Source organism: Aspergillus fumigatus, chromosome 7 (assembly GCF_000002655.1).
Source record: "Aspergillus fumigatus Af293 chromosome 7, whole genome shotgun sequence".
NCBI classification, from domain to species: Eukaryota; Fungi; Ascomycota; class Eurotiomycetes; order Eurotiales; family Aspergillaceae; genus Aspergillus; species Aspergillus fumigatus.
In genome coordinates, this window is record NC_007200.1 from 1,510,411 (window position 1) to 1,524,765 (window position 14,355).

At 52.9% G+C, this 14,355-nt stretch overlaps 7 protein-coding genes across 7 annotated transcripts; 4 read left to right on the forward strand and 3 right to left on the reverse strand.

The window, feature by feature from the left end:
• Positions 1-685: 685 nt before the first annotated feature.
• AFUA_7G06150 (glycoside hydrolase family 12 protein) lies at positions 686-1,490 on the forward strand (the record flags this gene model as incomplete). Its single annotated transcript, XM_743802.1, has 3 exons — positions 686-1,092; positions 1,147-1,364; positions 1,411-1,490. The coding sequence occupies 3 exons, from the start codon at positions 686-688 to the stop codon at positions 1,488-1,490; spliced, it is 705 nt and encodes a 234-aa protein (XP_748895.1).
• Positions 1,491-1,998: 508 nt separating this feature from the next.
• On the forward strand, positions 1,999-3,058 carry AFUA_7G06160 (uncharacterized protein; the record flags this gene model as incomplete). Its single annotated transcript, XM_077805210.1, has 5 exons — positions 1,999-2,206; positions 2,305-2,376; positions 2,426-2,528; positions 2,580-2,610; positions 2,659-3,058. Exons 1-5 carry the CDS (start codon positions 2,132-2,134, stop codon positions 3,056-3,058), a joined length of 681 nt encoding a protein of 226 aa, XP_077661338.1. The 5' UTR covers positions 1,999-2,131.
• A 102-nt stretch (positions 3,059-3,160) lies between these two features.
• Positions 3,161-4,304, reverse strand: AFUA_7G06170 (uncharacterized protein; the record flags this gene model as incomplete). Its single annotated transcript, XM_077805211.1, has 2 exons — positions 4,189-4,304; positions 3,161-4,136 (listed from the first exon to the last, which is right to left on the reverse strand). Exons 1-2 carry the CDS (start codon positions 4,227-4,229, stop codon positions 3,161-3,163), a joined length of 1,017 nt encoding a protein of 338 aa, XP_077661339.1. The 5' UTR covers positions 4,230-4,304.
• Positions 4,305-5,096: 792 nt separating this feature from the next.
• AFUA_7G06180 (trypsin-like serine peptidase) lies at positions 5,097-7,028 on the reverse strand. Its single transcript, XM_077805212.1, has 4 exons — positions 6,840-7,028; positions 6,244-6,784; positions 5,590-6,172; positions 5,097-5,528 (listed from the first exon to the last, which is right to left on the reverse strand). The coding sequence occupies exons 1-4, from the start codon at positions 7,006-7,008 to the stop codon at positions 5,490-5,492; spliced, it is 1,332 nt and encodes a 443-aa protein (XP_077661340.1). The 5' UTR covers positions 7,009-7,028; the 3' UTR covers positions 5,097-5,489.
• Positions 7,029-7,355: 327 nt separating this feature from the next.
• Positions 7,356-9,063, reverse strand: AFUA_7G06200 (ankyrin repeat protein; the record flags this gene model as incomplete). The annotated part of the gene is made up of 5 exons (XM_743797.2): positions 7,356-7,426; positions 7,485-7,595; positions 7,651-8,052; positions 8,121-8,340; positions 8,431-9,063. 5 exons carry the CDS (start codon positions 9,061-9,063, stop codon positions 7,356-7,358), a joined length of 1,437 nt encoding a protein of 478 aa, XP_748890.2.
• Positions 9,064-9,164: 101 nt separating this feature from the next.
• Positions 9,165-10,682, forward strand: AFUA_7G06210 (uncharacterized protein; the record flags this gene model as incomplete). The annotated part of the gene is made up of 4 exons (XM_743796.1): positions 9,165-9,501; positions 9,540-9,832; positions 9,873-10,260; positions 10,360-10,682. 4 exons carry the CDS (start codon positions 9,165-9,167, stop codon positions 10,680-10,682), a joined length of 1,341 nt encoding a protein of 446 aa, XP_748889.1.
• A 1,208-nt stretch (positions 10,683-11,890) lies between these two features.
• sedE (S53 family peptidase) lies at positions 11,891-13,903 on the forward strand. Its single transcript, XM_743795.3, has one exon. It carries the CDS (start codon positions 12,118-12,120, stop codon positions 13,858-13,860), a length of 1,743 nt encoding a protein of 580 aa, XP_748888.2. The 5' UTR covers positions 11,891-12,117; the 3' UTR covers positions 13,861-13,903.
• Positions 13,904-14,355: the final 452 nt, after the last annotated feature.

The window sequence follows — 14,355 nt, forward strand, 5'->3', positions numbered from 1 at the left end:
TTTACCCATTCGGGCAGCTGGCAAGCCCAAATGACGATCAGCTTCAGGACTTCCTGTTTCGCACGGACTGGGCCTTCAGCCCCGCCTCGTTACATCGTGAATCCCCGGAGGATGTCGGCCAGATGCCGATACTCGCTGGAAGAAGTAGGGTATGTCCGTGTGGCGCTGAAGACAAATCTTGGTTGGCTTGAACTCCGGCGCTATTCAGGCTTACCATTTCCGTGTTTAGGGCACACTCTTTTTGCTTCACGCTGTCGGAAGATACTCAATGGATATTACTACACCGTACTAACGAATTAGCCATAGGGCGATCTGCAATTCTTCAGTGTCATACCCACCGGCTTGTCGGGCCTAAGTTCCTCTCCCCAGAATGCAATTACCGGTCCAGATACGACATTTGCCGGCTGCCTATTCGAATAACACCCTGTCATGGGCATTTACTTTACAGGGAGGGTCTCAGGGCTACATTTCCGAGAACCGGTTGCAGAATGTCTCATCAGACCATGGCCATGAATAGGCTGTTGTCAACATGAAACACCAGCTGCCCTGAGGAAACAATGGCTGCTCCAGAGGGGGCGGTCTTCACTTACAGATCGGGGCCGTCTATAAAGATGGCCCCCCAGACATGCGCCGAGGCGATTCTCTTCCTATCCAGCCGTAAGAGAGAATTGGCTACACAGACACCATGAAGACCTTTGCGATCCTTGGAGCTTTCTTCTCCTCTGCCCTCGCTCAAACTCTCTGTGACCAGTATGCCACCTACAGCAACGGCCGCTACACCGTCAACAACAACCTCTGGGGCATGAGCTCTGGCTCCGGCTCCCAATGCACCTATGTCGATAGTATCTCCAACTCGGGCGTAGCCTGGCATACGACCTGGACGTGGTCCGGCGGCGACAACCAGGTCAAAAGCTACGCCAACTCTCAGGTCTCCCTGACTAAGAAGCTTGTCAGCCAGATCAGCAGTATCCCCACCACCGTGCAGTGGAGCTATGATAATACCAACACCCGCGCCGACGTCGCGTACGATCTGTTCACAGCTGCGGATCCCAACCATGTCACCTACAGCGGGGATTATGAACTGATGATCTGGTATGAGATTGCGTTATTCATGTCGGACTGGATGGCTTTCGCTGATTGGCATAGGCTCGCCCGCTACGGGAACGTCCAACCCATCGGCTCGCAGATCGCCAGTGTCAACATTGGCGGCCATAACTGGGAGCTGTGGTACGGCGGCAGCACCCAGAAGACGTACAGCTTTGTCTCGGCCACCCCGATCACCTCCTTCAGTGGCAATGTCATGGACTTCTGGAACTATCTGACCAGAAATCATGGATACCCTGCTTCGAGCCAGTACCTGATCAGTACGTCCGCCACCTCACCTTGCTCGAGCGCCACTGACTAGTGCAGATATGCAATTCGGGACTGAGCCGTTCACTGGCGGCCCTGCCACCTTGAGAGTGTCGCAGTGGACCGCCAGTGTGAACTAGACTCTAGCTGGCGACTTGCGGGACAGTCGCGGGATGGTGGACCAGAGCTGTTGTACACTGTTTGGAGGAAGTTGAACTTGGGGTTTCTTTCCGCAGTGTTCGTACATGCTGAGACAGCAAAAGGAAGCCATCTATATTGGCACGTAAGATCGATGTTGCATGCTGTTTCTCTTGGTATATTGGATTGCTCCGAAGATTCGCTCCTTAGTCATAGGCAGAGAGGGGTATATGATTGAAAGAAGCATGTGCATCTGCTTACAATCTCTTGCCTTGCTACCAAATATATCACGGCGGTTGGTTTAGCTGATAAGCGTACATTGACTGATGGTTCAGCAATGCCTTCATCAGTCGCACAGATCCCCATTGACGCTACCATGACTTAAGACTCATGGTAAGACTGGACTTGGCGACGCTACGACGCTCAATTTGATTTGGGTTGTCCTCGGCTACTAGCTAGAAACTAGCATGATTGGCTTTACTGCTGTTGGATGCAAATGCAACCTAAGAAAAACTAGTCGGTTAGTCATTAGCGCTGAGGGGCGAGTTGCCCTCAGCAGAGGTAAGCATAAATCCTGCCCCTTTCAACATTTTTATCCAGGGGCAGAGGGACTCTGATCGCTTTACGTCAATCAGTCTGCACAATGCGGTCCACGTACGCTCTGTCCTTGCTGGTCTCGCTGGGCTGTTTCAAGCTCAGCCTGGCGGATTCTGTCCTCGTACGTCCATCACATAACCCTTTCAAGCCGTAGATGATGATGATGATGATGATGATGATGATGATGATGATGATGATGATGATGTTCATACCCAACAGACCATGCCATGGGTCGGCTTTGCAAGCTCTGGGAACTACTGGCGGGGTTATGAGGGACGCGTGATAGGCGAAGTATGTCTCAAGGCGCCATGGACTGGTACAATTCTGACCATCGCTCAAGAACGGGGACACGACGACGTACGCAATCAACTGCGCTCCGGCAAGTGACAAAACTGCCTGTCTTAGGTTTCAGCCAGACGCGACATTGATCGCTGCTCCCAGCTGTAGGCCTGCGATATACCCAGCCAGTGGATAAGACTGACTGGATCACGCAGCGTACGACTTCATCGAGAGCAACTATGGCTTGTGTGTTCTACCGCGGAAATACGTCCTGTTACGTGCTAATGATTCTAGCTATACAAGCACCGGGTGCACCTTTATCGGCTCTCCTACGCCCACTACCGCCACGTGCTCGTACAGCCAGTCATGGCACATCCGCTCCTCCACGGTGACTCGTGATGAGACTTATGTTATTCCTGGAACTGATGTGCGGGAAATCGTCTCGGCTACCTTGACTGTGGCAGGGACGGGACCGTTTGCTACTGGCACCACTGCGACTGCCACTACGACTGCCACTGCTACTGCTCCTGCAGCTACAACGACTATAACGACAGGTTCTACTACCGGTGGGACAGTGGAGGGCACTACTCCTGCGAGCACGACTCCGACGGCTTCTGGAAACGTCGCCGGCCGGACAATGGCGCCGATGATGTTGGTGGGCGTGGTGGTGGCTGGTATGGCGGTGCAAGCATAGTCCTTTTGCTCGGATATTGGGCTGTTTTAAGTGCATATTCTTGTAATACTATTCCCTAGACTGGATGACCTGTGTCACCACCTTAGAGTGCATAAGAATCTGCTAAGGCATGCATGAATCGGGTTTTGCCTGTCTTCCACAGGCACCAGTGCACCAGTGTGCTGTAGGAAACGGCAGTTCTCGATGCAGTCTCCTTATAATCTCATCATACATTGGCTCCGTCTCTGGTGTAATGACACCGTGGCGAATGAAAAAGTCAATGACCACAACCGCACTATTCGGTTTGAAGCTTCCCCTGCCCAAGGCGTCAACCACCTGGTCCACATTCCAAAGCCGAAAATCTTCGACCTCGGAATCCCTCGGCCGCGGAACAGTCCCTTCGTCCAGCGGCAGCTCATACAGGTATTCGACCTCGGGGAGCAGAACCGCCGTCGAGGACCCCTCGCTCGACGCAAGAGACGAGTCTTTCATGTGGAAATAGGAGATAGTCCCGACGTATTTCATGCCACTCTCGATGATCTCCCGCGCGAGCGACGCCTCGTCCGTCGCCTCGAGGATCATGGCGCTTTGCGGCGACTCTCCTGCGCTCAGGGCCCCGGCGGCAGTGCAGTCCAACATACCAGGGTAGGTCTGCTTCCGCATCGAGCGTTTCGCAATCCACAGGCGGATGCCATTCTTCGCATCCTTGACGTAACAAAGCATCTGCACGCCGCTCGTTACAATGCCGAATAGCGCGCTCGCGGACCGTTCGATCTCCAGGATCACGCCGCCGTCGGGCCGGTAGACGGGGAATCTCTCGTTGCGCCAGCCTTTGAGGACGTCGGTATACCCGGCTTCAATCATCCTGTGGATCGCGCTGTGGATGACTTGGGTGCGTGTGGACGCTGCATTGCCCGGGGGGCTGAGTAGGACGATTGCCCTGGAGTCGATCATCCAATGTTCTTTGGGCCAGGGGATGCTCTGTACCAGGGTGTTTGGGATGTAGCCGAGAGTTGCATCGACGCCTTGGACTTTGAATGCGTGGTAGGCCTGGAGCGTTGCGGTGAAGCGGGCGGGTTCCTCCTCGAAGTACGGGAAGCTACAATGCGTTAGTCCCGATGGATTGAATACTGCAGGGAGTAGATACGTGCTTGTCTAACTCTGAAACAAGGTCAAAAAAGGTTTTCGACATGGCTGTCTGTACTGTAGATCCGATCGGGGGATGGTCGAGGTGGAAGAATGTGGTTGGCTCCTCCGGTGTCTTGCTACGTGTCTTACTCCAAGGACGATGGATTACTTGATCTCTCTACCATGTCCATTCACTATGAGAGATTACTAATGTATATATCCCGTGTGGATGGAGGAAGAAAGGAGTTGCCAGATGGCCCAGAAAAGGGGCTACTCCTTAAATTTCATCGTTCATGGAACAGGTCAAGCAACTGCTGAAAGCTTGTCTACTACCAACGAGTCCCAACCTGCTTGATCTTTTTAAATGTTCTGCATTATCATTAGAAATTTAGACTTTACAGGAATTACTTTACTTCACATATCGAAGCTAATCAGCATTTTCGCCAGGGTGGCTCCTCTATCAACCATATGTCGGCCTTGAACTTGTTGAGCCCTCGCCAACTCTCTACCTCTAAAGAAAGACACTGAATACCCAGGGCAAGAATCTGACAGCAAGAATATTATTTAGTTTCCTCTTCGCTTCCTCATGTGATGGAAGACAGAACATATGCCTCATTGACACCAAGGCCAACAGAGGGAGCATCAACGGATCTGATCTGTTGGGGAACTGTCCTTCGTGAATTATAAAGTAACCCGGCCATGAGGATCACCAAGGGTGAGAACGGGGTGCATCGACTGTATCAGTCTGAAAGAAGAGATTTGTTCTTCACTTCATAGATTTACAGATTTCGTGGCAAACGTTCCAGTAGGAGGATGCTGAGGATGTAAATCTCCGTAGTTTTGACTTGTATTCGAGATGTTATCGAGAACCAGGCATACTGGTTGAAGCTGTCGGAATATGATCTTGGACTTGGACTCAGAATTAATCGAGTAGACTACTCAGGAATTGTAGTATCTTAGCAGGGTTCGGTGTACATGCAGTAATCCAGGAGAGAGGCACATTATGAGACAGCAAGGCAGGTATGGACGTGTTATAGTTATAAGTAACCGGATATAACTGTGCCCTCGGCTGAGCTCCTAACACAGTGCGGAGACCGAAGAAATAAGTCACAGTAGATAAAACTGTACTCCATGAGGACAAAGAATGCTAGAAGCAAACCCATAATAGGTCCAAAAGAGAAGGATACGACTCGACAATTCCATCCCATCCACGAGTCTTCCATTCCGTACTTTATCGAGCTAGATCAGGACGTCCCAAGATTCAGCGAGGCTAGAGAGGCCAACCTTCTGTAACAGGGAGATATTAAGTCCGCCATAACAATCGCTAAGCATGCTCTTCCTGAACGAAAGTATCGGGGATACTCTAGTCCACTGTTAGCAAGATAGAAAAATCCACCGCTGAATGTAGATGCAACTTTACTGACAAGGTTCTTTGCCGGCTGCGCCTGGCGAAACTTCCTGAATGACAGTATCGGAAATTCCTCGCCTTCCCAGGTCAGACGAGACGGGGACGCTCTATTCAACAAGACGACCAACTTATACGGATCGGCAGGACCGTCCACCAGGATTCGGAACGGTTTGCCCGCTCCATCTTGCCACCCTCTTGCTACGCGAGCACGGCGTAGATCGCTCACCAGCGTCGCCGTACCAGTTCCCGCTGTGAACTGATCCATAGTCCATGAAACCCAGTGTGGCTGTCCATTGTGAGTCTGGTACAGTCCAAACTGAATAAGTCGGCTTTTTTGTATGTCATCTGGGGCGGCCTCAGCTGCGAGCACAGGTATGACATTGAAGCGCATCAGTTGTGGATCATCAGCTTCTTTTACCACCGCATGCAGGACTCCGAACGCAGGTGCGTAGGTCAGGTAGAGAGGTAGTGGAGTTGGACTATTTACCCTGAGGAGTTGGTCTCGCTTCTCGCAGTCCGCCCAGACGCAAATCTGGTGCAAGACTTCGAAGGTTAGCCGGGTGCCCCTGCTATACTTCTTCCGTTGGGTACCGTTGTTGCTTTTCAATGTTAGCGTTCCTTCGCTAAATATTTACGAACCACCAGCGCAAGTTCCAAGGTCCCTACTTACTGGATAGCGAGGACAGTTGGGACTCCGTGATACATTGTCCACACCGGCGACCCGCTCAGTCCCTTCTCTGTCTTCGCGCTGTACTCCAGCTGAGCGGGGAATACGATCGGGTTCAGACATTTTCCTGTCGTAGTCACCGGCCCCATCGTGGTTGCGTTTGGGCTGTTTTTCTTGCTCGAAACTGGAACCCCGGTCACGCGCATCTCACAGTCCAGGCGCTCTTCGTAGGCCAGCTTCAGCGCAAAGCCCAGTGGCCCGATGCCTGCGCGTGCTGGGTCTTGTTCAAGCTCGTCCGGTGCGAAGATGAGAGCCCAGTCTGCTTCTTCCGCGGCAGTTGTGGGGTTTTGCTCATACGCAGGACAGATGCGGATGGTGCTTCCGTGAATAGGGAACCGCTTCTTTGAGCCCATTACTCTCATGACGATGTTCTCCGAAGGATCCCCGTTCTTACTGATGATGTTGTGTGCGGCCGTGAGAATGAAGGGCTTCTTAGCACCTGGCATGTGCATGAAAAACCCGTTACCATGGAACGAGCCATCTTCTGCGTAGATGTTGATTTCAGCGAGGATCATTCCCGTGTGCTTAGCAAGACGAACCTAAATGCTTGGTGAACTCGAGCAAAACGATTGCAGAGTCGACGGCTGGTTGAACATCAGACTTCCAATTGAAGTTTGGCTGCTCTTTGCTAGGAACCCTTGAGGGGTTCCAGTCTTCATGGTAGAACTCTAATGCGAGTTGAGGCGTTTGTGAATCTGATTCTGGCATCTTGTAAGGTTGAATTGAATGTTGGTGTCCTGCGCCAACAGGCCGCAGCCGGGGGAGGGAGGCTGTTCTTATAGCCTTGTGACTTCCCACAGCCTCGTTGGGATTACGCCTTTCTATGACCTTCTTGATGCTTAGTCTTTCAGGCTTGTACGAAAAACTCAATTGTAGAGCACTCATTACAAAGGACCACGGCGCACCACCAAGCCCTTCTTCGCCGAGTCATGCTACCTTCTGGCCTCACTCTATACAAACTAGTCTACTCGTTTTCATATGTAATCGGCGATACCAGGAGCTTGAGCAGCTGAAAATGATGAGTATTAGTTCAACAGTATTAATATGGACGGGAATTATTTACGTACCCACTCCTCCAGCTCGCGCTCATTCTTCCGGAGACTCTCATATTTCTCATCTAATTTCTCTACTCGCTGTGAGATATCCAGACAGAAGGGAGGGTATTTGACTGCGAATACACTCACCTGCCGTCGCTCGCAAAACTTCATTCAGGGCCGATTCATCGGCCATCAGCGTTTTCAGAAAATTGTCTGCACCCTGGTCGTTGCCAATCTGACTTATCTGGAACATGACCGCTACGAGATGTTAGCATGAGGCATGCAGCGACACCTATGTTTTCCTTTTCCTTACCTTGGCGCTCATATCCCTTTTCTCGCAACTTCCTCCCGCACTCCATAACAACGTCCTTGAGCGTATTCTCGGCCTCTGCTGTCGGACACCCATCCGTAATCATCATAATCAAATATGGCCGCTCCAGCGGTATACCGCGGTTCAGAACATCATAGATGAAAGGCTGCAAGATTTTGTCTCTCAGCTTAGTGCCGATCTGCGTGTTTCCAGAGGGCTCGAAGGTCATGTTTTCCTCAATGGCCTCAGAGCGAAGATCATCCCAGCCGGGTTCTGCGCGGTTAATGAAGCGCAGGTGAACGCCCTTGTCTTCAGGGACCAGTTGGGTGGCGATGTTTGTGATGCGCTTGACAAGCTCCCGCTGAGCCTCCCACCGCATTTCCTCTCGCATCGACGAGCTGTCGTCTGCTGCGGATTAGCTGGGGCTCCGGGCCGTCGGGTGTGTGTTGTGGTTCGGGGAGGGTAGTACCTACCACAGTAGAGAACGGGTTGGTAGAGGGCAACGCGCGTGAGGTCCTTTATTTGGTCTGGCTTGTATTTATTTCTAGGGTCATCCTTCAGTTTGGCCGCCTTCTGAGACACCTCTTGCAGGAATTTGCTGCCAGGGGAAAAGAACTTGTCCAGACAGCTATCCTCGATGTAGCTATCGAGGCTCTTCTTGAAGCCTGCTTCGGTTTGGGGATGCTTGATCGCCTGGAATCTCCGTTAGAGTCGAATCTCAAGCGATTCAGAGGGACAAGGGGGGGGTTTGCTTGCATCTGCAAAGTCTGCGTCCGTTCCGACGGGCCCGGCTTGAGCTGGCTGCGGGGGAGCTTGACGCCTGCCTTTGAAGACATCGAAGATTTTGTAAACTGGTTTCTGGATAAATGTCCGGACGACATAGCGGAAAGCTCCAACAACAACATTAACAATCCAGGTCACCGTTCTCAGCCTGTCAAGGATAGGCCGATCCGGCTGGACAGCTTGCCGAACGAGCATATTGTTCGAGCTCTCCGCTAGCTGCTTGGCTGTCTTACCGGAGCGTCCTTGAGCATCTAGATTGGCACCTAGTCTGCGAAGTAGCCTGATGACTTTATCATCCTGCGTCTGCTCGACGGCACTGATGATAGCTGTATTGCCATCAGGGTCTTGGGCGTTCAGATCTGCCTTTGCGCTATGCAGCAAGCTAATTATCTGGAGACGTTCGGCTTTTGCCGTCACTGCCAGATGGATGGGGGCAAATCCATGGCTCTTGGTGTTGGGGTCGGCGTGTTGCTTCAGCAGGAGTTCAACCATCTTCAAGTGTCCCGCTCTGACGGCTGTTGCAAGTAATGTCCAGCCTTTGCTATCGGTGTCGTTGATGCCATGGGTCTCAAGATACTGCTGGAGACCAGTAGCCGTCAGTCTGCCTGTTCTGATGTCTTTGTGAATATCCATTGAATGACGGGTTGATCGTCTCTAGAGGGCGCAGATTGGGGCCTGTCTCTTATACCAGAGCACCTGCAAAGGCCTTGCTATCGGATCTCACCGTAAGAACCATGCACCCGGTTCTTCCTAGTAGTACCCAGGGCTTCTGTTCAGCTGGCCTCTCATGCATCATCGCGCAAACTTTACCCATCAATCGCGTTCATGCATGCATACCCAGGCCACACACCCAGATCTGCTTCCCAGTCCAATCTGCAACTTCATGCCTGATGATGGATCTATCTGGCCAGGTGCATATTCACATCAAGCCGTCTCTACATTGCCGACTACATACGGACAAGATCTGCACGCTGTTTTGGTTTCCCAAATACTGGACCCCAACACCCGAGTCCAAGTACTTTCGCACCGTCTTCTCTCTTTTGCAACTGAGCTGCCTTCCTTCGTCTATCTGTTGCTCTTTGATATCGGTCTCTAAATGCCCGCCTCAGCTGGTTCCATTGCCCTTGCTCTCCAGGCATGTGGCTTCGTCTTCTCAGGTAACGGCCTTTTGCGCCTGTTGACTGCTGAAGTCGAAGACGACGACTGCCTGCTTATCGAGAAGGTCTTGGCTGAAGATGGCAATGTCGATGACCCAGTGTATGTGACCTCTGGCGTCAAGCCGGGTACGGTAGCCACATATGTTGCGACACCGGACATGGTATCCCGTCCCGTTTGTTTCCTTCAGTCATTGCCAACGCAACCTAACCCCCACACAAAAGCAGCTGAAAAGAAAGAAAGAATGGTAAAAAAAGGGCTCAGACCGCTAACTCTTAGCCAAACAGATCCTTCTGCTTAGCGTCAAGGACAACGATCTTCTCAACTGCCATCGTTTTCAACCCCACAGCGAGGAAGAGCGCTGGATTGAGCACCCGCTCGACACGACCGAGCCTATCATCCTGCACAAGCAGAGCAAGATGACCAGTGTCTCACTCGTATCCGGGGCCCACGTGTTCTTCCAGGTGCCCAGTGGCGCTCTTGTGGATCTGCAGTATCAGCACGACACGAACCGCTGGACGGCCCAGATAATGCGCACGCAGGTTACAGTTCAACCTGGGAGCCCGCTCTGTGCTATCCAGGGGCCGTCAAGCGTTTCCCTCTTCTTTGTTGGGGACAATAACTGCATCTACTATGTTACCCGATCCACTGTACAGGATGCCTCTGAATGGGAGGGTAACTTTGTCTCGTTTCTGTTTCCCTCCCTCTCTATGATTTAATCGATTGATTGGCTGGTCTAACCGGGCGTGTTTTACTACGACTCAGGCGCCACAGTCCTCCCAGGAGCTCGTTTTGAGCAGGTCCCCGACGGACTGCTTGTGGTCCCTGATGAAGGTGAACCGGGCGCCTTCATCTCGTACGTGTTGTTGGGAAGCCAGTTGTGCAAGGTGGATACGACAGGGGAGAAACCAGTGGGAACGATCGGTGAGGACGGGACCTTCTACCCAATCGACTCGCAGGAGTCCGCAATTATTATCAACATATACTGCCCGACGTTATTCATCAACGGGGGCTTGTTTGGTGGAGGAGGGGCCGGTGGTTATGGAGGCGGAGGCGGAGGGGGTGGATGGTCCATGAGAGGAGGCAGGTGGTTCTGAGTAGACGGCTACTGGGAACCATCCCACTAGGTGCATACATTCACTAGGTGCATAAGTATCTCAGGAAATGTCAGGTAGCCTTCATGCGCGACGGAGTAAGTTGGTTGACGGCTCTTCATTCCTCTTAGACCCTCCGGCGGTATGACGGTTGGCCCAAGTGCAAATGAATCAAGACTCTAGCCATGCAAGCAACTTGTCAATGCCTGACATTCGGGACGCAAGCTCCACCAGATGCAGGAAGGCAAACATCAGCCTCGTCGGACGTCTCGAAATCTTGTCCCGCATTATGCAAGTCTCGACCTATCAGGGCGAGTGGCAGTCGCCAAGCTCTTTTGTCCCAGCTGTCTTATGATGATACCATATCAGGCAAACATGCAGGATGCGCCCAATTAACAACAATGCTCGGCCTCGCTGTCCAAAGCCTTCCCCATTGCCTTCCAAGGATTCTATTGGGCTCTCCGGGATGCTCCTGCTCATTCTGGACGACCTTGTGAGCTATTTGCTGTCATATCACTGCGTATTTGGTGCGAATCTGCACAGCAAACATCTCTGCCCGCCAGCCAGCCACAACGCATCGACGCCTTCTGTCAAGGCTTCAACCTATCAAAGCGCATAAAAGTTAGAAACTTTGCGCTTCGCCTGTAAGCACGGCACGGCAACACGAACAGATCCCCCGTGTGACAGTCTCCTGTGATACTCAGCCTGTACCCCTCACCAACCCTCCATCGGTCATGGCCGTCACTCTTTTCCGAGAATGGAGCTGTCGACAGCCGGAGCATTGCAGATGCTGAGTTGAACGAGACATACTCAACAATAAGGAGATAAATAGAGGACGGTTGCTCGTCTCGAGCAAGAGGCAGAGATCGGAACAACTGTCTTTCTGAAGTTATCCTGCTCCGTCTGTAACCACGCGAGTTCCAGTGAGCCGCTCCGTCCGGATGCTTGCACGTCATCATGTCACCGCTAACACTAGGGCCGTGAGTAGGACACACCCCTACGCGTTTTTTGCTTATTCATTTCCATCGTCCAAACCGGGCTCTCCAAAGTAAGTTGTATATGTCTTTGCTGCGGCAATTGACACTGATGACCATCGACTAACTTACTTAGATGTGCAACAATACCTCTGCTAGGAAGGGCAAGGGTGGTGGTGGCGGTGGGGGAGGAGGAGGAGGAGGAGGAGGTCTTGAATAAGTCATTCAGGTACTGCTTAGACGATCTGATACTCGATGGACTGGAGTTAGCCAGTTACGTATGCACAGCGCAGCAAGTATATCAAGTCCGCAGATACAGCGCGCATGCGTATGCGGGTGCGAAGGAGAAAGAACCACGGATGAATGAACCTGAATTGAGAGGAACTGCTGCCCGACGGGCCTTATAATTCTGGAATTCTCATCCCTCTTCCTAACTCACTCTACTTTGCTAAATTAACCACGCAATGTATCCTCTTGATGGGTCAGCTCGGCCGCATCCTCCTGGCACTACACGCCTCAATTCGGTCGAGCCTGACAAGCAAATCGGCTTTACAGTGCTTGTCCGGCCCCAAACCGGTGCCCCTCGTCTGCCTGACCTGGCCCAATGGCAGGCTATTCCCATTGCCGAGCGCCAGTTCCTGTCGACTGCAGGGTTTGAAAGAACGTACGGCTCCTCCGAAGATGATATAGTGAGCGTGGCCTCGTTCTTGGAGAAAGCGGGCATGACCATCCGGAGCAGGCACGCTGGTGCAGGAACCGTGGAAGTCCAAGCAAAGACATGCCAAATCCACTCCGTTTTTGCTGTGCAGTTGTTGTACTATCGGGGCCAGTTACGGCCCGCGGCTCGAAAGCGGCGCGACGATAAACAACCCGCTGAGGAGACCTATATTGGGTTTGAAGGTTGCATTTCCCTGCCGGCGGCGCTGCATGACAAAGTCATCCACATTTTTGGTCTCGATACTCGCACCTTTGGCGCCTCTGGCGGATACTCGGGGGATCCACCCCGCGCGCAACGACTGATCGTGGCGGAGCTAGCGGCGCTGTATGGCTTCCCAGCCGGGGTGGATGCCAGCCAGCAAACCATCGGCATTTTCAGCGGGGAGGGCAATGACGACAAGGGCCAGTCCCTGAGCAACTACCGTCCTGCCGATGTCGCAGCTTATTTCAACAACCAGACGGTTGGCTACAACCGCGCCCCCACGGTGGTCCCTGTCTCGCTGACCGTGGCCGACCAAACATACCGCAACGATCCGGATCATCCAACCCAGGAGCTCTCTCAGGACATCATGACCGCGGCAACCATTGCACAGGGGTGCACGGTCAACGTCTACTTCAGCGATCTCACCGAGCAGGGCTGGCTGGCGTTTCTGACGCGCGTGTTATTCCCGCAGGGAGAGGAAAAGCGTCCCACCATCGTCTCCATCAGCTGGACAATGTACGATGAGCAAACATACCGGGACCGGCTCTCTTTCCTTTTCCAGCGCCTGGCAGTAGTCGGCACCTCCGTCTTCGCCATCGCCGGCGACTGGGGTGCCAACAACAACATCATTGATGGCCAGCCGCATGTCGGCTGGCCTGGTAGTGACCCCTGGGTGACCTGCGTGGGCGGCACGGTAGTCGGCAACGTGCGCTCCTCAGGCGCCTTCACCGAGCATGCATGGAGCGATCGCGACAATCCCGACAGCCAGTTTACCATTGATGGCCATCTGGGCGTCACGGGGGGAGGGATGAGCCGGGTCTTCGCTACACCTCCCTACCAACTGAGTAGTGGGATCAGCGCGGTGACGGACTGCAATGGGGAGCGGTGGACGGGAGGCCGCTTCATTCCGGACATCACAGGCATGGTGGGGTTCAGGGGCTTCATTGTCAATGGCAAACGGAATTATTTCATCGGTACGAGCTGCAGCACGCCTCTGTACGCCGGGCTTTTTGCTGCGCTGGCCAGCGCCTTGGGAGGGGGAGGAGAAGGAGGGGTGCTCTTTGGACCTCTCAATACCGTCTTGTATCAGATTGACAGGGGTGTCTATCGGGATATCACCTTTGGCCATAATGATTCCGGTGATATGCCTGCCTGTGCGTACTTTGCTGCGGGGGAGGGGTATGATACTGTGAGTGGGCTTGGGAGTGTCGATGGGCGTAGGACGCTCGAGGAACTGCGGAGGATCTATTGGCCTAAGACAAAAGGGTTTGGCTGTTTTCGGAATTAGGCTTCGTGCTGTAATCATGATATAATCTATGCTTGCTTTTACGCTTGCTACAAACGAATGATACTGTCTTCGCAGCTGTGCGCCTCCAATGACTCAACCCAACACGGAGCCCTCGCTCATATTGACTCATTCTACGCGATGATAATAGAAAGCCATTCACCTCCTGGACAGGAATACGCTGGATTGCCAAGTGGACCGTAGTCATGTCATTCGCCAGTATCCTAACACACATCGCCAATGAGGTATCCGGGAGCCATCTCACCACTCGATGCATGCGCAAGGTTCCATATGACCTCAATTGAAGTTTCAGCTCTGCCACAGCCCCGCTCCGGCTCATCCCATCCCATCCTACACGTCTACTTCAGGCCAGGGCAGAGTTCCCCGCTTGACGACCCAGTGTCCAAACCACCAAGTGCAGACAACCCCACTCGCCAGGCTCTCGATGCCGTGAGAATGCGTGCATGGTCCAAATGGCCTGGCTGACCAATCGCCCAG

Bases quoted from the DNA above. Each gene is read 5' to 3' on its own strand.
- sedE (XM_743795.3), top strand. From the start codon at position 12,118: ATGTATCCTCTTGATGGGTCAGCTCGGCCGCATCCTCCTGGCACTACA.
- AFUA_7G06180 (XM_077805212.1), bottom strand. From the start codon at position 7,008: ATGCCAGAATCAGATTCACAAACGCCTCAACTCGCATTAGAGTTCTAC. The intron at 6,785-6,839 runs GTTCGTCTTGCT...ACATCTACGCAG, and splicing joins CGAGTTCACCAAGCATTTAG to AAGATGGCTCGTTCCATGGT. The intron at 6,173-6,243 runs GTAAGTAGGGAC...AACATTGAAAAG, and splicing joins CCAACTGTCCTCGCTATCCA to CAACAACGGTACCCAACGGA.